A 22995-nucleotide genomic window follows, 5' to 3' on the forward strand; every position below is an offset into this window, starting at 1 on the left:
TGACTGCATCAGTGTACAAGGGAAGAGCAAGAGATGGCATCTACCCGGACTTCCGTAAGGCCTTTGATATGGTCCCCCACAGCATTTCCTCAATGTTCCTCATGTTCCACATGTTCCTCAAGGGTTTGCAGTGGAATAAATATGATCCAATATCTTCATTAATGACATACATGGCAGGATTGAGTGCAGCCTCGGCAAGTTTGCAGACAACACCAAGTTGAGTGGTGCAGCTGATACACCAGTGGGAAGAGACACCCTCCAGAGAGGGACCTTGGCAGGCTTGAAGAGGGGGTTCATGGAAACCCGATGAAGTTCAACAAGGTCAAGGGCAAGGTTCTGCACCTGCGTCAGGGCAGTCCTCACTCTCAGTATACACCAGGGGATGACTGGATGGAGAGCAGCCCTGCGGAGAGAGGTGATTCTCTCCTTCTACTCTGCACTCATGAGACCCCACCTGGAGCACTGTATCCAGCTCTGGGGCCCCCAGTACAAGCAAGACATGGACCTGCTTGAGCAGGTGCACAGAAGGGCCACAAAAATGATCCAAGGACTGGAACCCCTCACCTATAAGGGAAGACTGAAAGAGTTGGGCATGTTCAGCCTGGAGACGAGAAGGCTCTGAGGAGACCACATATTACGGCCTTTCAATATGCAAAGGGGACTTCTAAGAAAGATGGAGAAAGACTTTTTGACCAAGTCCTGTAGCGACAGAATGAGGGGCAAAGGTTTTAAGATGAAGAGGATCGAGTCTGGTTGGACATAAGAGAGAAATTTGTTAAGATGAGGCTGGTGAGACACTGGAAGAGATTGGCCCCAGAATCTGGGAATGTTCCATCACTGGAAGTGTTCAAGCTCAGGTTGGACTGGGGCTCTGAGCAACCTGGTAGAGTCAAAGATATTCCTGTCCACAGCAGGGGGTGTTGCAGTAGATGATCTTTTTAAGGTCCCTTCCAACCCACGCCATTCTAAGATTCTGTGATTCTGTCCTATAACTTCTGCATGTCCATGGGGCTTGGAGATTGCCCAGAGAGGCAGGACTTCAGATGCACCCTGCGCTCACCATTTCCCACATGACCTGTGCAGGGAGCTCAGGGGTGAGCTCTGGGTTTCAACTCCAAAAAAGTGGGTGCTGCAGTGCCAGAGCCCTCCTTGGCAGAAGCTCTTCATGGCAGGCTGATGCTCGACTCTGGGCATTACCTTGGATCGCAGGCATGATTTTTCTGACCTTGCCCTTGTGTTATTCACTGAACTTTGTTCACTGAGCTCTTCCAATAACCAAAATGCCAACGCCCAGAAGAGAGCTGACAGTGTTTAAAGCAGCTCAAGTGACAGTGCCCTTTTCCTAGAACTAGATCAGCCACTCTCCAGGTCCACCAGCAAATTCCCCTTTTCTCAGAGTATCAGCATTGTACAGGACTGCCTGCCACCTCTAACGCTCTGATATATATGCAGCACTATATCGATAGATTTTGTTGCATAAGCTGTATGAATGTGTAAGCGTGCAAGGTGTTTGTGATGGGATGGGAGTGCTGGACCGAGGATGTATCAGAGTGCAGGGGGTCTCAGAGTGTATGCTGTGTGTGTGATCGTGTGCAGAGTTGTGCTTGGGTGGAGGGGTGGGGGTTTTTGGAGTTGAGGTATTGAAGGGCTGCAGGGACCTTTCCTGCTTCCTCATTGGGTTGAGGACATTGCTCCATATGTGTTTTCCAAGGGTACCTATGTGAGGAACAGGCTTAAGCTGTTTAGAAGTTTACTTCACATTTTTGGCTCTATCATGTCCTTGAAAATCTTCAGCAAAGGTGGAGATACAGTAAAAACTTTGCTAGCTACTTTAGTGCTAGTCACTAAATATTACAGGTTCATACTTACTCAGCTCTGTACCTAATATATTTTTGTGTATAACCATCTTTCAACGGCAATGTTTAGAAAAAGAATGTAATTTTTTCTTTGTCTTGGGTTGCGTCTCAGTTGCCAGGATTGTGGTATGTAGGAATTTCAACTGTAACACATTTTGTTTCTCTCATTTCAACAATTAGATGAACATAAGATTTAAAGTCATTTAAAAAGAACATTTTAGCCTTTTTTGCCACAGTTTATCTACTGCCCTTAATGCATTTCTTCATTAGCATGTGAAAAACTTTAATGTTAGTTCCTGTAGATCAGCTAGAAAAAAAGCAGTATAGTTTTCTTTTTCAGGTATGAGGTACCATGAGTAATTTTCTTGTTTACAACTAGGTAAGACTTTTCTCTAATATCATTTATGACTGACTACAGCAACAGCAAACATGTCTCCAGTATGCACAGTTTGGATTTTTCAATTTCTGAAAATACCAAGTGAAGATTTGCTCACGTAGATATTTATTTCTTTTTATAGGTAAGGAGTCACCTTTCACACTCTAGGCAGAAGTTGCATGTCCAAACTTGAACTTGTATTCTGACTTGCTGTCTCTCAGATTCCCGCTGTATCTAGCGCTATTGCAGTCAAAGTCCTAGTCTGCAATGTGTCTCTGGTTTTTTCTTTTCAATATAACATATAATGAATTATTGAATAACATTTAGTTATGATTTTTTTTTGCAGAATTGTATTTTCTAACTCTGTAAAGGCAATCCCTGCATTCACAGAACCATGTGCACAACATACATTGTACTATTCCCATTTTACATCTGGAATAATTGCAGTACATAAATGCCAAAGAATCTCAGCTGGGTCAAAGATCAACTTATCCCAGTAGAGTAACCTATAACTTTTACAACCAAGTTCTTTAAGTGCCTTGACTACTCAAGATTCCCTCATTAATAGCCCTGTCAGACTATTTATAGGAAATGTATCCACAGGAATGGTAAGATGTAAAACATATCTAAATATATCCAGTCAAATCAAATGACAATTATGTCGTTAGTTAAGTTTGCCAGACAAAGTTTTGCCAAAGATGGCTTGCCAAAGATGGTTTGCCAAAATATATTTTGACAGAAGGAAAAGGAAACATCCAGAGCATCTGCATACCAGACTCTATAAAAGCCTCTTTGGAGTGCTGTGCCCAGTCTTGACAGGAAATTTCAAGGTAAGTGTAATGCTTCTGTGAACTTCTGAACATATACCTCTTTATTCTATTTAAATCCCTGTAAGCCTTGGATAACCATTTCTGTCAGGGACTGTCTGTATCACCAGTGATTTTATTCTAGGATTGAAAGTAGCATTTTTTCCTTCAGCTTATATATTAGCTCTGGATATCTGTGCAACACAAAATAAGCTGCTATGTTTTCAAACAGCAGTGACTGACTTTTAGCCTCTGCCACCGCAATTAATACCAAGATTTACCAACTTTTAAGGAACAGGAAGTAATCCAACCATTTAAGATTTCTAAAAAGCAGAACAGGCAATAGTGACATTTATATCCGTCATAATGCAAGAATAATTGTCCCTAGCAAGTAAATTTTCTAGTGACAAGCCACTATTTGCAATTTTCAGAGACTCTTGGGTAGAATTAAAAAAAAAGAAAAAAATCAGAGACATTTAATAGGAAGTATCTGCTATGGCAACGTCAAAATTCACTAGTGTCCACAAAGTTGAGGTATTACTGCTAAACTGTACTACAATACTGCAACACTAAAGAACTGTTCTATACTTTGTTACACAGCTAGATGTCTAAGGACTCATTTCAGGAAAGTATACAAGTATTTTGAGCCAAGACTGTGAAGTTTAAATGCAACTTTTGACTTGCTCATACCTACTTAAATATTTGAAGAGATCCAAGTGCAAGAAATTTCCTCTCTTCCACGTAAAGCTCTTCACTCACTTACTCAATATATCTTCTTTCCTACAGAGTACTCTGCTGACTGTGTCTCCTGTATAAGTGCAGAAATGACCTCTCCGGACTCTGAGATGGCTGCCTTTGGGGAGGCAGCTCCTTACCTCCGAAAGTCAGAAAAGGAAAGAATTGAGGCCCAGAACAAGCCTTTTGATGCTAAGACTTCAGTCTTTGTGGTGCATCCTAAGGAATCCTTTGTGAAAGGGACAATCCAGAGCAAAGAATCAGGGAAGGTCACCGTCAAGACTGAAGCAGGAGAGGTGAGGAAAATTCAAGGCTTAAAAACTGTGTGTAATTCCTAGTCTCAGCTCTTAGCTGACAGTCACGCATCTCTTTCTTCATCTGACAGACCCTGACCGTGAAGGAAGATCAAATCTTCTCCATGAACCCTCCCAAGTACGACAAAATTGAGGACATGGCCATGATGACCCACCTCCACGAACCCGCTGTGCTGTACAACCTCAAAGAGCGTTATGCAGCCTGGATGATCTACGTAAGTACCAGCAGCACTCTGCCTTTGGGTAGCTAGGAGGAACTGCTCTGCCAGGCTAAGTGGAAGCCAACGTGCCGTCTCCCTTCCTCGCAGACCTACTCGGGTCTCTTCTGCGTCACTGTCAACCCCTACAAGTGGCTGCCGGTGTACAACCCGGAGGTGGTGTTGGCCTACCGAGGCAAGAAGCGCCAGGAGGCCCCTCCACACATCTTCTCCATCTCTGACAACGCCTATCAGTTCATGCTGACTGGTGAGACAATGGCAGCATCTTCATGGCCAGATAATTTTTTTTTTTTAAATATTTGTGTGTGTAGAGACATAAGCCTCAGCATGAGCCTTTAATTAACTTATTTTACAGCTGTTGATATTGTGCATGAGACACAGTTCTGTCCTAATGATTTTTAAAACTGTGATTGATAGCATGCAGACAACAGCGTTGAAAAAGCTACACTGAAGAATAATTAATAGGATGAAGTGAGTCAGCTGAAACAAAAATTCTCCCCTACATATTTTTGAGATTTAATTTGCTTAAAATGTGACAGAAAATATTAACAGAGCTCTGAACAACTGAATTAATCTCTCCCAAAACTGCATTGTAGGTTAATTTCTATCTGTTTTGGCTTCATGAAGACATTGTTTGAAAAAGCAAATGATTTGATTTCATGTTTTATTCTGACATTTACAGCAAGAAAGAAGAAGAGACACAATCCCAGCAAATTTGCACCCTCTGAGAAAAATGATAAATGCCTTCATTTCAAATTAGCTCTTAGTTAATACTCCTGTATGATGGATTTGCTTCTTAGGCATGAAAGTTGCACTAGACCAGAAAGGACTAGAATTCTCTGCACCAAAACTGTAATATGTAGAATGGAACAAATGATTTGATGATCATACATCTACAGTTGTTTCATGATTCCGCAATGAACATCATGGACTAATAATGTTGACTGTTAAAAAAAGTCATAGAATCATAGAATCATAGGGTTGGAAGGGACCTCTGGAGATCATCTAGTCCAACCCCCCTGCCAGAGCAGGGTCACCCAGAGCAGGTGGCACAGGAACACGTCCAGCCGGGTTTGGAATGTCTCCAGAGACGGAGACTCCACCACCTCTCTGGGAAGCCTGGGCCAGGGCTCTGCCACCCTCAAATTAAAGAAGTTCCTCCTCATGTTTAGGTGGAACTTCCTATGCTCAGGTTTGTGCCCATTACCTCTTGTCCTGTCACTGGGCACCACTGAAAAGAGCCTGGCCCCATCCTCCTGACACCCACCCTTTCAGTATTTATAAGCGTTGATAAGATCCCCCCTCAGGCGTCTTTTTTCCAGACTGAAGAGACCCAAATCTCTCAGCCTTTCTTCACAAGAGAGGTGTTCCAGTCCCCTCATCATTTTGGTAGCTCTCTGCTGTCCCCTCTCCAGCAGTTCCCTGTCCTCCTTGAATCGGGGAGCCCAGAACTGGACCCTGTGCTCCAGATGTGGCCTCCCCAGGGCAGAGCAGAGGGGGAGGATGACCTCCCTCCACCTGCTGGCCACACTCTTCTTGATGCCCCCCAGGATGCCATTGGCCTTCTTGGCCACAAGGGCACATTGCTGGCTCATGGTCACCCTGTTGTCCACCAGGACTCCCAGGTCTCTTTCCACTGAGCTGCTCTGCAGCAGGTCACCCCCAACCTGTCCTGGTGCAGGGGGTTATTCCTCCCCAGGTGCAGCACCCTACACTTGCCCTTATTGAATTTCATTAGGTTCCTCTTTGCCCAACTCTCCAGCCTGTCCAGGTCTCTCTGTATGATGGCACAGCCTTCCGGTGTGTCAGCTACCCCCCCCCAGCTTTGTGTCATCAGCAAACTTGCTGAGGGTGCACTCTATCCCCTCGTCCAGGTCACTGCTGAATATATTGAAGAGGAATGGACCCAGTACTGAACCCTGGGGAACACCAAGTCCCCAACTATTGAACAAAAGTAGAATGATAATTTGAATATTTTTTTTCTTCTTTTCCACTTCCACATTTAAAACTGAAGAAGGTTCATGAACAAGTAGTTTAGCATTTTTTTTAACATTTGCTATTTTCTTTCTTCCTTCTCTTAGTTAGTTCATTTAAGAACAGACTTGTAAAGACAGATATAAACAAAAAATGAGCAGAAACAATCTGAAAGAAAACCAAAGCAATAAACCCCCCACATTTTTTTCCACCTTACAAGAATTCCTTTGAATTCACTGGTGAATTGGAAAAGTAAGAAAAGGAGAAAAAAAAAAAAGCTCTTGTTTAAATATTTAATCAATGCTGGAAAGCACTGATTAAAATTCTACACTTGTAGAAATGAGTTAGGTAAGGAGGAGATCAGAATTCCTTTGACCCATACAGTTGGTGGCTACAACCCCTTGCTACTTAGAAATGAGATCTAATTAATCAGACTTCTCAAAGAATATTTTGTTAAAGGGAAACAGGTATAAACTGATCTGAGGGTCTTAAAATATTTGTTTGACGATTCACTGATGTATAAGGAGTTAGTTATACTTGCTGGGAACATAAAAGGGCACACAAAATATTTTATATTCTTCTCTGTGGATTCTACAGGGAGTTCTTTTCATACCAAAACCTTCCAATGTATATAACAGACTTCTCTGGGGAAGATAATCCTCCAGACTTCTTCACGTCAGTGGAAAGTAACAGGTGTACTTGCATCACTATTCATTTCATACAGAGACTGATATGAAAAATAGGTTAAATTAAAAAGAAATGTCCTATTTCAATGACCAAAAAAAAGAGTGTAAATGAATACCTCGGAGGTGAAAAAAACACTGAAAAACTCCAAACTTTGATAACTCCAGCCCTCTCCGTATAATCCATAGGCTCTCTAAAAGCACTGCTTTTATTTATCACACATATTGTGTTCTGTATTACTCAAGAATGCCATTAGCAGCATCTTTGTTTCTGCCTCTTTTCACAGATCGCGAGAACCAGTCGATCCTGATCACGTATGTACATCCCTGCTTGGGTCCCTGCGGGGCTGCACGGTGCCAGGGGATCTCCTGCCTGACCACACGCTCTCTGCTTCTCTCTTTGGTTTGACAGTGGAGAATCCGGTGCAGGGAAGACTGTGAACACAAAGCGTGTCATCCAGTACTTTGCAACAATTGCAGCAAGCGGGGAGAAGAAGAAGGAAGAGCAGTCGTCAGGCAAAATGCAGGTGAGTCAGGAAGAACTTGGCATGTAATTGCCAAGTTAGCAATAACTGGACTAATAACTAACTGAATAATTATATACCTGCAGGGAATGCTTGAGGATGAAATCACTAATTCATGGCTTGAATCAATGCTTTCCTCTCTTCCTGAAATGATTTTTGGAAAGGATAACTAGTGACAATTATCATCCTGCAGGGAACGCTTGAGGATCAAATCATCAGCGCTAACCCACTGCTGGAGGCTTTTGGAAATGCCAAGACCGTGAGGAACGACAACTCCTCACGCTTTGTAAGTTATTGCTTTAGACAAAATGTCTCCCTTTCATTTAAAAACAGGTGAATGTCTCCCTTTCATTTAAAGATAGGTTATGGCCCGAGCAGTACTCCCCATAAAGGAGATGCCAAAAGAACGTATCCAGGCTGAAATGCTGCTTCTTCTCCTTAACAGGGCAAATTCATCAGAATCCACTTTGGAGCCACGGGCAAACTGGCTTCTGCTGACATTGAAACTTGTAAGAGACTCTCCTGGCCTGATCCCATTCCTTACAAAATTCCCAACTCCATGTGTGTTCCTCTGCCTAACTCTGTCCTACTGTTCTTGCCAGATCTGCTGGAGAAGTCCAGAGTCACTTTCCAGCTCCAGGCAGAAAGAAGCTACCATATATTTTATCAGATCATGTCCAACAAGAAGCCAGAGTTAATCGGTAGGAACTATTATTATGTCTTTTTGAGGATGATCGCTGAGCAACAGTTCCCTCTGTTAGCTGATTGGCACAACTAAGCCTGTGCCTTGCCTCTTCCTGCTTTCAGACATGCTCCTCATTACCACCAATCCTTTTGACTTCCACTATGTGAGTCAAGGTGAGGTCACTGTTCCCAGCATTGATGACCAGGAGGAGCTCATGGCTACAGATGTAAGTACTATAAAGGAAACATTTTTTAATGATATTGTTAAGGATCTTAGGCAATGTTTTGACTTCATTGTTTTGACTGCAGAGTGCCATTGACATCCTGGGCTTCACTGCTGATGAAAAGACCGCCATCTACAAGCTGACGGGGGCTGTCATGCACTACGGGAACCTGAAGTTCAAGCAGAAACAACGAGAGGAGCAGGCAGAGCCTGATGGCACAGAAGGTATCAGCAAATTCAGCAACTGGCTTGTTCAAAGAACTTCTCTGTCTGCAGAGATATGTTAGCCTCCAAAGACAGACTTTTGTTGGACCAAGTCACCACATAAAACACTGAGGAAAAACATCTTTGGTCATTGTCTATGTAACTGCAGAGGTGCTTCCCTGATCCTGGGAAATACCACTATTTTATCTAAAGGATACTCCCCAAAGAAACACAGCCTGAAAGGAGGAATTTCCACTTCAACACAGGATCTCTCTCTCTCTCTCCTAGATCTTCAACCAGATAGTCATCATGATGTTCCATCATATTTTTGGTGAAATAAGTCCTTCTTTCTTTGCTATGCACAAATACACATTCCACAGAAAAGGAATGTGCTGCACGTATGCCTCATGTGTTACCAGAGGCCTTTGGGGTTCTTCTGGGAACTTCCAGAGTCAAGCTATTCCCATCCAAGCCGTATTGTTGTTGCTTTCATAGAAGGCCGTGATTAGCTTCCAGAATTTGCATTCCTTCCCAGACCTTCTGTATGAGACCAGACCAATGCTTTTCCATTTCTAGAACATGAACAGCAGAGTTGTTCACACTGAGCAAATTCTAGCTGTTGTCCAAAATAAATGCTTCTCTCTCTGTCCCTCTCCAGTGGCTGACAAGGCTGCCTACCTGATGGGCCTGAACTCAGCTGAATTGCTCAAAGCCCTGTGTTATCCCCGAGTCAAGGTTGGGAATGAATACGTGACCAAAGGTCAAAATGTGTCACAGGTAAAATGTGGAGGTAGGAAATAAATGGTTTGAAAGAATACCTGTGGATTCTTCTTTCACCCTAGGAGGTAACTCTGGTGCTTGCTTCTCTGCTTTAGGTGAACAATGCTGTTGGCGCCCTGGCAAAGGCTGTCTATGAGAAGATGTTCCTCTGGATGGTTGTTCGCATCAACCAACAGCTGGATACCAAGCAACCCAGACAGTACTTCATTGGTGTCCTGGACATTGCTGGCTTTGAGATCTTTGACGTAAGGAAGAAGGATTTGGCACCATAGTCAAGGGAGGGCCAGGGAGGGGTCATGCAGACTCAGAAACACACTTCTTTTTAAGAAGATTCAGAAGCTTATCCTCCTCGTCTGCAGTTTTCTAGAAACCCCTCTCTCTGTCACAGCAGCACTCGCAAATGGCTTTGCTAACAAACACTTTGATTCTAACGTTGTCAACAGGTAGAAGAAAGCTCTGCTTTCTGACAAATGGTCTCAGAGGCCCTTGAGCTCTAGGAGACAGGTCTAGGACTAAGGCTCACACAGATGTAGGCCAAAGGTGTGGATGCTCTTGAAAGAGCCAGGGAAAGGGCAGTGCTATGGAAAAGTTCACAACGTGTTTCCCGTGTTGTGAATAGAGTGGCGATGCTAGGACTTCTGTGTCCCCAGAAGAAACCCCCAGATTGCTGATCTGAGTGCAGAGAAGTTCTTGGGTGGGACACTGAGGAGGCTTCCTCTCTCTGGGAGGTCAGCGAGCTGAGACACCTATACGATGCTACAGCTAAGGTTACTGAAGGATTTGCTTTCAGTAGCACAGTAAAAAAGACATGTTACCTTTAGTTTGTTTTCAAAAGTGGTAAGAATAAAATCCTTTGAGGACAGTACATTTTACAGGAGAAGTCCTGCTTAGGGAAACACAGGCTGTTACGGTACGGTTAGGAGTGGTGTTTCAGCTGGGGAACTTCAAATAACATTAGGAGAATGCCAGCAAAACGCTGCGGTATTTGCCACACCTTGAGAACCTGTGCACCTCTCCTTGCTTTGGGCAGTTCAACAGCTTTGAGCAGCTGTGCATCAACTTCACCAATGAGAAACTGCAACAGTTCTTCAACCACCACATGTTCGTGCTGGAGCAGGAGGAGTACAAGAAGGAAGGGATTGAATGGGAGTTCATTGACTTTGGGATGGACCTGGCTGCCTGCATTGAGCTCATTGAGAAGGTACCTTTTCCATACAAGTGTACAATATGTTTTGGAATTCTGTGGTGTTTCCGAGCCAGATTCAGCTCAGAAAGAACTCAGAGCCAGACATTCAGTGTCAGTTAAAGAAAATATTTTGCACTGAAACTTATTTTAGTGTGGGGAAGAGAAATTGGGAAATGCAAATCTGTGTCATCAATGCTTCATTACCTGGGCTTCAAGCATGGAAAAGGTAGCCTGGACTCCCACCAACAGTATTCTCTTTAAAAAAATGGAGTCAGTCTCCTTTCCTTTTTCCTCTGAAGACTCAAATCAGAGCTCCACACAGAAACTTGGGAAATAAATAGTGTCTCACCTGACTTCCCAAAAGTACTAGGCCTCTTGTAGCTATTTTTCCCAATTGTTTTTCTGTTTACCACTTCTCCCTTCAATTCTACACCCAACTGTAACCTGAAGCGGATAGAGGTTCTTACCAGTTCCATGAAGACAGGCTGCAGGAAGGCCAAGGAAGGCAGAAATAAGCTCCCTGGCTGAGAACAACTCCTGACAAACTTAGGCCTTACCCAGGCAGAGTTGCTACCAGCAACACACTGGTATCTTTGATGTTCACAGCACATGCTTCACATCATGATCATCTTTCTCTGTCACTTCTTGTGGTACCTTCCAGCCCATGGGCATCTTCTCCATCCTGGAAGAGGAGTGCATGTTCCCCAAGGCAACTGACACCTCTTTCAAGAACAAGCTCTACGACCAGCACCTGGGCAAGTCCAACAACTTCCAGAAGCCCAAGCCTGCCAAAGGCAAGGCTGAGGCCCACTTCTCCCTGGTGCACTACGCTGGCACAGTGGACTACAATATCTCTGGCTGGCTTGAGAAGAACAAGGACCCCCTGAATGAAACTGTCATTGGGTTGTACCAGAAATCATCTGTGAAGACACTGGCTTTACTCTTTGCCAACTACGGTGGGGAAGCAGGTAAGCTCTGTAAAATCCATTTCCATGCGTTCAAGCTGTACAAAGGGGAATCCCAAAGACAATGTTAAAGGCACCTGCTCAATTTCTTCAATTTTGCAGAGGCTGGTGGTGGTGGTGGCAAGAAAGGTGGGAAGAAGAAGGGTTCTTCTTTCCAGACTGTCTCAGCTCTTTTCCGGGTAAGGGTAGAATTTATTATCTCTTTGAAGATGGAAAGCAATTTTATTCTGATTCTGAAAAGTCTGTTTCATTTTTGGTCATAGCTTTTGTCATCCTTGAAAATCCTTCCCTTGCCATCCTTGGAAAACACAGAACTACCCCCTTAGAACACCAGAAAGTCTCAACCTCAACGCATGCATGGTCTTCCTTTTATTTCTGGAGACAGAATGATATTGCCCACCTCCTAGAACTCCTGCAATTGTCTTAGACTTTTTTCGAATTAACTTTTGATACTGCATCTTTATATTTTGGCTGGTTTATTCCACATGCCTTAGTTTGCTATTACCTTCCCTGAATATTCTACAAGAATCCCCCAAAGGTGAATGAAGTTCAGCTACTTTTATTGTGAGTGAATAACAAATCATCTAAACTTTAAAATAACCTCTGGAGACTTCAAGGATATTTCCCATACTTGTTTTATGTATCTATGAAGATTTTCAGTATTGAGACATTGTAGAATTCAAAAATAATAGATTAAACATCAAAAACAAAAAAATGCCTTGAGATTCTAAGATTGTAAGATTCTATGACAATGTTTTCATTTCAATAGGGAAAGAGAGTGAATGTTAAATTACATCAATTTAATGAATTTTGAGGTCAGTTTTCAGTTATGTTTTCAAGGCTTCCATGTGACTGAGGTGGAGATACTTAGGGAGACAGAATTACTACTAAACCAGTCAATTTATATGGGCTGTACAAATATTCCATCCATTTAAAAAGAACTTCTTTAGCTGCCAAATCAGATGCTAATCACGCTTAGCCAAGAGTACACGTCATCCACCTAAAATGCCCAACTAAATACCACAAGAAATACCAGCTGGAAGGAAAACTGGGAGGTGGCAGCTATGTATTTGTATAAGGACATCAAGGAAAAGTAGTACTAACTATTTTTCTACGAAAGAATTTCACAACCAAAAATTTGGGGGCCTTCAGTTTCCTAGTTTCCTTTGGGAACTCTGTAAGATGTTTTGGAGAAGACAGGTCTGCATTCTGAAACACTCAGTTTGATACATCCACTATTAAACTTCCAGTGCTTATGCTTAATAATACAAACTTCATTTCATGATCTCACAGGAGAATTTAAACAAGCTGATGGCTAACCTGAGAAGCACTCACCCCCATTTTGTACGATGCATCATCCCAAATGAAACAAAAACACCCGGTAAGGGAACCCAATAGGAGGAAAACTCAAGCCACAGAAGCCCTTCTCCTGAGTGAGTATCAAACAATGGGGTAGTCACTAATGGCTGTATTTGTTAGGTGCCATGGAGCATGAGCTGGTGCTGCATCAGCTGCGGTGCAATGGTGTGCTGGAAGGGATCAGAATTTGCAGGAAAGGGTTCCCCAGCAGAGTCTTGTACGCTGACTTCAAACAAAGGTATGAGCGCACACCTTCCTGTCCATTCAGACCAAGATGAATAGCCTGAGTATCACAGTATACTTGAAACATTATACTTTAAGTTGGTACTGAGCAGTAATACAGAAATGTTTTATGTTCATGATGATATGACATTGCTGAAATCATGATTCTCTTGCACTTAATAGTTAATAGAGTTAATAGTAAATACACTCTCTATATCCTGTTCTGAAAGGATGACTGTTTCCAGGCATGAGACTGGTTCAATGACAGAGTCTGAAAAGGCTGTGGGCTTCAGTTATAGTGGTGGTTTTGCTGATGGGGATTTCTTCATGTTCTGTTTTCTTCTGCAGATACAGAGTGCTTAATGCAAGTGCTATTCCAGAGGGACAGTTCATGGACAGCAAGAAGGCTTCAGAAAAGCTCCTTGGGTCCATTGATGTGGACCACACTCAGTACAGATTTGGTCACACCAAGGTAGAAACAAGTCCTGCATTAGGAGTTTGTCAGGGAGCGGTAAGGGTGGGCTGCTTTGTCAGTGGCAGGGAGCACAGTACAATGACAGAGCTGGCAGGTTAGGAGCATCAATCAGCAAGTGTCCAGCCCCAGAGTACCCAAGCAAGGCAAGTGGGGAAGGCCCTGGAATTGTAGTCAGGTTCAACAAAGGCGCAAGATCATCAGGTGGGTTTATGACATTAATGAAGGTCTGAGGTGAAGCCATAAAGCTTTGTTTTTTGAGATTGTTCAGGGTCACGTACATGTAGGCTAGCAAGGCCCAGGCACTATTCATTAATTCCTGGACTGATCCACAGCAATGAGATTGGTCTAACATCAAGCCAGGTAAGATCACACGCCACGGTAGAGCTCACTGGGGTCCATGACCAGGCATAGGTGTGGTTGAGGCTGTGGCTGAACAGGAAGCCATCATTCTTACCACATAACTTAGACAGGGCCATGAGTACTTAGGGCTGAGCTTATAGGAAGTTCACAGACCTTTGGGTAGAGGGTTTGGGAAGAGGCCCAAGGTGAGGCTGGTCACGGCCATTAAGATCTGCCTCAGGATGCTGAAAGACTATGTGCCTCTATTTTGTACTACATGTACAATGAAATGTTGCAACATTTCCTTCTCAAGGTGTTCTTCAAAGCTGGGCTGCTGGGACTCCTGGAGGAAATGAGAGATGACAAGCTGGCAGAAATTATCACTCGCACACAAGCCAGATGCAGGGGCTTCCTGATGAGAGTAGAGTACCGGAGAATGGTGGAGAGGAGGTAGACATTTGTCATATATAGTTTGCTCTCATGGTACTTTACTAATTATATTTAAATTCATCCCACGGAAGCTATGCAATAGCCACGTCAATTTCTTTTCAGGGAATCAATCTTCTGTATTCAGTACAATGTCCGTGCATTCATGAACGTCAAGCACTGGCCCTGGATGAAGCTGTTCTTCAAGATCAAGCCCTTGCTGAAAAGCGCAGAATCTGAGAAGGAGATGGCCAACATGAAGGAAGAATTTGAGAAAACCAAGGAAGAGCTTGCAAAGTCTGAGGCAAAGAGGAAGGAGCTGGAGGAGAAAATGGTGGTCCTCCTGCAGGAGAAAAATGACCTGCAGCTCCAAGTGCAGGCTGTGAGTATCACTGTTCATTTGTCCTTGGGAAAAGAATGATACACAGCCAGAATGCTTCTTACCCTAAGTGGGGACTTGCAGGAAGCAGACTGACATGCAGTAGAAAACAGTCTATAAACACATGCTCTACCGTTGAGTAAACAGGCACTGGCAGGGGCATGGTGAGGCTCATGGCAGCCCCACCCAAGACTCAACATTCCTGCTGTCTGAGGAAAGAGGCATGCAGCAGTAGCCAACATGTAATCCCCAGCAGAGCGCTCTGAACTGGAAGGGAAGCATCTCCCTCTACTCAGCTTTCAAAGCAGTGTATCTGTCTAACAGAGTAAAGGCAAACCTGAGAAGGACGCGCGTTTCCTACTTGCAGCTACACAAGGCGGCCTTGATTACTTTTGGAAACATGGATACTTCCCATTCTCGGTACATTAGGAAAAGGCAGTTTCTTCCCACCAAAAAAACCCCATGCCTTGCCCCACTAAATTATTCTCACAAAGACAATTAGAAAGAAAAAGCTATTGAAGCCTTTTTCTGTCAGCAACCCAATCTGTGAGGCATTTTGAAGACACACAAAAACTTTGGAGTCCATGTTGATTCCAGATGAACGGGTTTCCCAGTAGACAGTTGGCACGATCTTCCCATTGCTGGAGAGGAAGGCCAGGTTCAGCCCCCGTTTTTAACACATGCCCACTGGGTGATCCAAAAGGCAGGACAGAGAATCTTCAAAACCTTTCAGCCCACTAAAAATCCGTGTCTCCCCACCAGGAAGCAGACAGCTTGGCTGATGCTGAGGAAAGATGCGACCAGCTCATCAAAACCAAAATCCAGCTGGAAGCCAAAATTAAGGAGGTGACTGAAAGGGCTGAGGATGAGGAGGAAATTAATGCTGAGCTGACAGCCAAGAAGAGGAAACTGGAGGATGAATGCTCAGAGCTGAAGAAAGATATTGATGACCTCGAGTTAACGTTGGCCAAAGTGGAGAAGGAAAAGCATGCCACTGAAAACAAGGTACACACACACAGGGAATCACATAAAGGGTGAAGAGACAGATGCCTCCCACAGCGGCCCCCTACCCTCAGAACGAAGCTTGGTTTGGAACATACCAGGAGCATCACAGCGGGGCAGCTACGCCCCAACAGCCCAAATAAAAAACAAGCTCCTGCAAAAACATTGCAAGGTGAAAAGGTCACTGCGCTAGCAGTTAAGTCTCCTAAAATGAGTTTCTGCACTTTCTTACAATCAACAGGTGAAAAACCTCACAGAGGAGATGGCAGCCCTGGACGAGACCATTGCCAAGCTGACAAAAGAGAAGAAAGCCCTCCAAGAGGCCCATCAGCAGACACTGGATGACCTGCAGGCAGAAGAGGACAAAGTAAATACGCTGACCAAAGCCAAGACCAAGCTGGAGCAGCAAGTGGACGATGTAAGCATAGAGGCATATGAGAAGATTAAAGATGTTGCACAGTCAGACACTGCGAAGAGAGCACTGATGGTGTTGTTGTGTTTAGCTGGAAGGGTCCCTGGAGCAAGAGAAGAAACTACGCATGGACCTTGAGAGAGCCAAGAGGAAACTCGAAGGAGACCTGAAGCTGGCCCATGACAGCATAATGGATTTGGAAAATGATAAGCAGCAGCTGGATGAGAAACTGAAGAAGTAAGTGTGGCTGTGGGGCACCTGAGCGCTGGGCTGGTGCACTTGTCTTCTTCCTTTGAGCTCTAACATGGTTTGCTTTGCCCAAAGGAAAGACTTTGAAATCAGCCAGATCCAGAGCAAAATCGAGGATGAGCAAGCCCTGGGCATGCAATTGCAGAAGAAGATCAAGGAGCTGCAGGCAAGTCTCTGTTCCTTCCCCTCTTTCACTGGGTCCAGGTGAGGAAGGAGGAGGGCATGGGTGTGAAGGCTGCCCAATGTTCCCCAGGCGCGTATTGAGGAACTGGAGGAGGAAATTGAGGCAGAGCGAACCTCTCGGGCAAAAGCAGAGAAGCATCGGGCTGACCTCTCGAGGGAGCTAGAGGAGATCAGTGAGCGCCTGGAAGAAGCAGGAGGAGCTACTGCAGCTCAGATCGATATGAACAAGAAGCGTGAGGCAGAGTTTCAGAAGATGCGTCGTGACCTCGAAGAGGCCACGCTGCAGCACGAGGCCACGGCTGCCGCCCTGCGGAAGAAGCACGCGGACAGCACAGCTGAGCTTGGGGAGCAGATCGACAACCTGCAGCGAGTGAAGCAGAAGCTAGAGAAGGAGAAGAGTGAGCTGAAGATGGAGATTGATGACTTGGCCAGTAACATGGAGTCTGTCTCCAAAGCCAAGGTATGCAATTGCAGTAGAACATGCTCACAGGGCCAAGGTATGGCACGTAGGCTCCATCTACCAGCCACATTCTCCTTAAAAATATCCCTGCTGTGAAGACAAGGCAGAGTCCAGGTGTTCATCTCCTTTCCTTGCTTGGGACTGCTTGCTATCTAGGCCAATCTGGAGAAGATGTGCCGCACTCTGGAAGACCAGCTGAGTGAGATTAAAACTAAGGAGGAGCAGAATCAGCGCATGATCAATGACCTCAATACTCAAAGAGCTCGTCTGCAGACTGAATCAGGTGAGACACCCCCATTCCTGAGATGCAATGGGAGGATCTGCATGCCATGGAGCATACCACAGGGTGCAAAGTGACAGCTGGTATAACCTCTCCAGGCTGCTGGTCATTGCTTGGGTTTGCAGGCAGAAACTGTCATATTATCGATCGCCTAGTTAGTTTTTTCTCACTTTGCCTTTCCCAGGGGAATATTCACGCCAGGTGGAGGAAAAGGATGCTCTCATTTCTCAGCTGTCTAGGGGCAAGCAAGGATTTACGCAACAGATTGAGGAACTCAAGAGACATCTAGAGGAAGAAATAAAGGTGTGGAATTACCCTACTGCCCACAACCTAGATCACCCCTAAAAGCATCCTGAGAATTTTGTCTGATCTAAGATTGTTTCAAGATTCTTTCCCAGACACGTGTAGTACTGGAGGGAACACCAGTAATGCACATCCGCCAACTCATAAGCTAGAGAGGGAAGGAAGCGTAATGGTTTTGCATGGTTTAGACAAGATGGCCCTGCACCCAGTCTAGCTGCATCTGAAAGCTGTCCAATGTTGGGGAATCCACTACTTCCCTGGGGAGATTATCCGAATGGCTGATTATTCTCATTGTGGAAAATTTTCCTCCATTATCCAATTGGAATCTCCCCAGGAGTAACCTGTACCCATTACCCCTCGTCTTTTCCATGGGAGTCCTTGTAAGAAGGGAGTCTCCATCTTCATCCATCTCCAGCCACCCTTTAAATACCACAACATCATGATAATGTCTCTATTCAGCCTTGTCTTCTCAAGACTGAACAAACGCAAATCTGTCAGCCTTTCCTGATGTGGTAAGCTTCCGAGTCCTTTGATCATCATAGCGGTTCTCCTCTGGACCATCTCCAGACTGTCCACATCTCTTTTTGCATAGCGGTGACCAAAACTGAACACAGTATTCCAGGTGTGGCCTGAAAGGGCTGAGCAGAGTGGGATAATGCCTTCTTTATCTTCTTTAATTTTACTGTCAATTTCACCGTCAAGAGGCATCTCACGACAAAGATTCAGGTTAGCAATCCCAATATCTCCCCAGGCCAAGAGTGCCCTGGCCCACGCCTTGCAGTCTGCTCGCCACGACTGTGACTTGCTGCGGGAACAATATGAGGAGGAGCAGGAGGCCAAGGGGGAGCTGCAGCGTGCCCTGTCCAAGGCCAACAGCGAAGTGGCCCAGTGGAGAACCAAATACGAGACGGACGCCATTCAGCGCACGGAGGAGCTGGAGGAGGCCAAGTACGTGGGAAGTGGGATGTCAAATGGCTGGGGAAGACTGAGTCTGTCAAGGGAAAACGGTGCCTTTGAGAGTGGGTTAGGAGAGGGGTGGGATAAAGGCAGGGAAGTATTGTCTTTGTGGTAAAGTGGAGAGAGGGAGGGAGAGGAAGAGAATGCTGTGGAAGAAGTATCGCTTGGAAGGACAAACGTAGCCTTTATATGGCTAGAAAGCCTAAGACAGGCCAAATACTCAGTAGGTGCTAGGACCCAGAAGCGATAGACTCTTTACGTTCCATGCCGTCATGGAACAGAAGAAATGCTGTGAGAAGCACTAGCATCAAAACCCCCAAAGTGGTCAACATCCCTTTCGTGAACAGTAAAAAATGGGCTCATCTTTAAGCTCTAACCTGGAGCTGTGCTTATCTCCTCTCAGGAAGAAGCTGGCACAGCGCCTGCAGGATGCCGAAGAACACGTTGAAGCTGTCAATGCCAAATGTGCCTCCCTGGAAAAGACAAAGCAGAGGCTGCAGAATGAAGTGGAGGACCTGATGATTGACGTGGAGCGATCGAATGCTGCCTGCGCAGCACTGGATAAGAAGCAGAAGAACTTTGACAAGGTGTTTTGGGCTCCAGGCCTGGGGCTCCTGGGCAGAGCGTCCCCTCCTGATTGCCACAGCCATACTCACGCCCCGTTTCTCTTCAGATCCTGGCAGAGTGGAAGCAGAAGTATGAGGAAACGCAGGCTGAGCTGGAAGCCTCCCAGAAGGAGTCTCGCTCTCTCAGCACAGAGCTGTTTAAGATGAAGAATGCCTATGAGGAGTCCTTGGACCACCTGGAAACGCTGAAGCGTGAGAACAAGAACTTGCAGCGTAAGTCCCCGTTCCTCGGCTCCTGGCAGAGCTCTTTCCCTAGCCACCGCTACTGCCATTCCGTATGGGTCTGTGCCTGCAGGTCGGCAAAGATGCCTGTCACCTTGGTGTGAAAGGGCCCTTCCCATTCTGCTCTGTGCCTGACCATGTCATTGGTCTTTGCTCCCACAGAGGAGATTTCCGACCTCACGGAGCAGATTGCCGAGGGTGGAAAGGCGATTCATGAGCTGGAGAAAGTCAAGAAGCAGATTGAGCAGGAGAAATCTGAACTCCAAGCCTCCCTGGAGGAAGCTGAGGTAGACACAGTGTTAATAAATGGTGTCCAGAGTGAAAGTATGGAAGCAATTTTCTGCGGAGATGGCAGGAAATGAGGCTTACGTTTCATGAAACACTGCATAAGAGATTAGCTAGAAAGGAACTGGTCGTTTAAGTCACTGTTCCTGCTGACTTGCGCAGGCCTCCCTAGAGCACGAAGAGGGGAAGATCCTGCGCCTCCAGCTTGAGCTCAACCAGGTGAAGTCTGAGATTGACAGGAAGATAGCAGAGAAAGATGAGGAGATCGACCAGCTGAAGAGAAACCACCTCAGAATTGTGGAGTCCATGCAGAGCACCCTGGACGCTGAGATCAGGAGCAGGAATGAAGCCCTGCGGCTGAAGAAGAAGATGGAGGGAGACCTGAACGAAATGGAGATCCAGCTGAGCCATGCCAACCGCGTGGCTGCAGAGGCACAAAAGAACCTGAGAAACACACAGGGAGTGCTCAAGGTATGAAGGCCAAGATGAACATGCAGGTGGCTAGCTTGCCTAGTAGTATACCGACATCAGAATCACACAGACACATTAGTAAACGAGTCATGCGTGTCACTGTCTCCAACACTGCTCCAGTGCTTTGCCATCTTATCGTTTCCCTTTCTTCTCTTAAAGGATACCCAGCTACACTTGGATGATGCTCTCAGGACACAGGAGGACCTGAAGGAGCAGGTGGCCATGGTGGAGCGCAGAGCAAACCTGCTGCAGGCTGAAGTGGAGGAGCTACGGGCAGCCCTGGAGCAGACGGAGCGCTCCAGGAAAGTGGCTGAGCAGGAGCTTCTGGATGCCACTGAACGCGTGCAGCTCCTCCATACCCAGGTCAGGCACTCTGCTGGAAATCAGTCCCATCAACAAGGGATAAGACAGAATGCAATTGCTATGCATCTTGTAAGTGATTACTGTGTAAACACTTGAAGAGCTATGCCGTAATCTGACCAGTTCCAGCCAGCCACCTGCGTCTGGTTTGCTGCCATAGCTCTAAAGAGGGCTCTTGCATTAGAGACTTTCATAAACAACGCTCACGCTTTCAACTCTTGAAGTGGAGGCATTAGGTCTAAAAATACAAATCATGTCTTTCCTGTTACACAGAACACCAGCTTGATCAACACCAAGAAGAAGCTGGAAACAGACATCATGCAAATCCAGGGTGAAATGGAGGATACGATCCAGGAAGCCCGCAATGCTGAAGAGAAGGCCAAGAAGGCCATCACAGATGTGAGTCGGGAGATCCTTTCCCTGCTGCTGATGGTGGATGTATTCTCCCCGAGAATGTCTCCAGCCCCAAAAACGGCTTTGCCTCTTTGCTCTCATCAGGCAGCCATGATGGCAGAAGAGCTGAAGAAGGAGCAGGACACCAGCGCCCACCTGGAGAGGATGAAGAAGAACCTGGACCAGACGGTGAAGGACCTGCAGCACCGTCTGGATGAGGCCGAGCAGTTGGCACTGAAGGGAGGCAAGAAGCAAATCCAGAAGCTGGAGGCCAGAGTGCGTAGGGCTGGTATTTGTGCAGGAGTGAGCACGTGCCTTGGAGAGATACCAGGGAAGCTCCAAAGATGGGCTTCTCATTGCAGGTGCGGGAGCTGGAAGGGGAGGTTGATGCTGAGCAGAAGCGCAGCGCTGAAGCCGTGAAGGGGGTGCGCAAGTACGAGAGGAGGGTGAAGGAGCTGACCTACCAGGTACGGCAGGAGGCCTCCTTGGGCTGAAAGAGTTTTCTCACAGCGCGTCAGATTTTGCGCACACCACTCCCAAGGGGAAGCGTAACCTCACATGGCGGGGAACCAATAATTCATTCCCTTTCCTGCTTGCCAACCCCTCTAGTCTGAGGAAGACCGGAAGAATATTCTGAGGCTCCAGGATCTGGTGGACAAGCTGCAAACGAAGGTGAAATCCTACAAGAGACAAGCTGAGGAGGCTGTAAGTATATTTCAGAGAATGGGCAAGAGCCACCTTCCATCAGGGCAGCACGCTCGTCGAGATGAGTATGGATACCAACACAAGGCGCACGGAAGAAACTCCCAAGACACAACAGTCTTGGCCACACTATTTTACTGTTGTGTCACAAGGCCTTGATGAGTTCTGGGCACCCTGCAGTCAGGGATGAAGTGAGGGAAGTCCTGCAGCCTGTTTTATACAGGAGGTCAGACTAAACAAACCCAGGGGCCACGTCCACTCACTGAGAAGTTCATGAATCTCTGCTGCTGATTGACAGCAGAAGGCTTCCGGGTTTGTCTCGACCTAATAAGCCACACTTGTAGCTGGGCAGCGAGCAGTGGGAGACTAAGTACACAAATGACAACCGCGATTGACAAAATAGCTCCTCAAGAGAGACACAGTACTGGTGAAGCTTGTCCCGGTGGGGTCCTGAAGAAGGGAGGATGAGGAGGTCTGTGCAAGGCTTATGTGTAAGCAGTGGGGGGTGGGGGGTGGAGGTCCGGGCATCCCCCCAGGGAGGAGGCGCAGGAGGAGCGAAACCCCTGCCCTGGGCTCCTCACCACCGACTCCCTCTCCCCGCACAGGAGGAGCTCTCCAATGTCAACCTCTCCAAGTTCCGCAAGATCCAGCACGAGCTGGAGGAAGCCGAGGAGCGGGCTGACATTGCAGAGTCGCAGGTCAACAAGCTCCGAGTGAAGAGTCGGGAGTTTCACAGCAAGAAGATAGAAGAGGAAGAGTGAGGATGTCCTGAGGCAGCAAAGTGACCTGGGGGCTGCACAAAATGTGAACCTCTCAGTCACTTTCTTCTGTAATTAGTCTTTGTAACCATGTCAATGTCTAGAGAATAAAGAACATATTTTCCTCTGCATACCCACCATGAGAACCAATTTTAATTTGTGTCTCTTTTGACTTGTTAGGCCTGTACCAACTTTAGCTTTTAGTTACGGATTTGTCTTGCAACTTTTTTGTACCTATGTCACGGTAATGCCTTTTGTCTTCTAGTTCTTAATTACTTTTCTATACTATTTATTGGCTGCGGTACAAATAGAAATTTAACTTCACATGAAGAGAAATCAAGGACAGTAATTCAACAAAAGCTGAATCTCTGGCACACTACCCTCTAAAACATTACCCTGTCTGGGGGAATCTTTATCCTGGTATGGGAAACTGGTATGTGTAACTGAGGACAGGTAGTCTGTGTCCTTTCAAAGGGAGCATTCCATTAAATCCAAGTCGGCCTTATATGTGGATTAACACAGAATCCTTTGAAAACGTAGATAAACATGTGGACAGGGAGATACAGTTGATATAGTCAACTCTGGTTTCCAAAACCTTTCAGCA

The 22995-nt window shown here is 45.8% G+C and overlaps 1 protein-coding gene across 1 annotated transcript; it reads left to right on the plus strand.

The window, feature by feature from the left end:
* Positions 1 to 3847: 3847 nt before the first annotated feature.
* LOC134523331 (myosin heavy chain, skeletal muscle, adult) lies at positions 3848 to 22522 on the plus strand. Its single transcript, XM_063352146.1, has 38 exons — positions 3848 to 4069; positions 4159 to 4302; positions 4396 to 4552; positions 7250 to 7277; positions 7375 to 7489; positions 7680 to 7772; positions 7932 to 7995; positions 8089 to 8187; positions 8294 to 8397; positions 8480 to 8618; positions 9256 to 9374; positions 9473 to 9622; positions 10408 to 10578; positions 11225 to 11531; positions 11631 to 11707; positions 12822 to 12909; positions 13008 to 13125; positions 13458 to 13581; positions 14237 to 14373; positions 14476 to 14731; positions 15491 to 15733; positions 15972 to 16148; positions 16234 to 16379; positions 16467 to 16557; positions 16645 to 17034; positions 17191 to 17317; positions 17499 to 17617; positions 18369 to 18565; positions 18978 to 19161; positions 19248 to 19413; positions 19585 to 19709; positions 19870 to 20178; positions 20338 to 20541; positions 20812 to 20937; positions 21037 to 21207; positions 21294 to 21398; positions 21541 to 21636; positions 22239 to 22522. The coding sequence occupies exons 1-38, from the start codon at positions 3863 to 3865 to the stop codon at positions 22392 to 22394; spliced, it is 5829 nt and encodes a 1942-aa protein (XP_063208216.1). The 5' UTR covers positions 3848 to 3862; the 3' UTR covers positions 22395 to 22522.
* The last annotated feature ends 473 nt before the right edge of the window (positions 22523 to 22995 follow it).

This window comes from Chroicocephalus ridibundus, chromosome 14 (assembly GCF_963924245.1).
Source record: "Chroicocephalus ridibundus chromosome 14, bChrRid1.1, whole genome shotgun sequence".
In the NCBI taxonomy this organism is placed as follows: domain Eukaryota; kingdom Metazoa; phylum Chordata; class Aves; order Charadriiformes; family Laridae; genus Chroicocephalus; species Chroicocephalus ridibundus.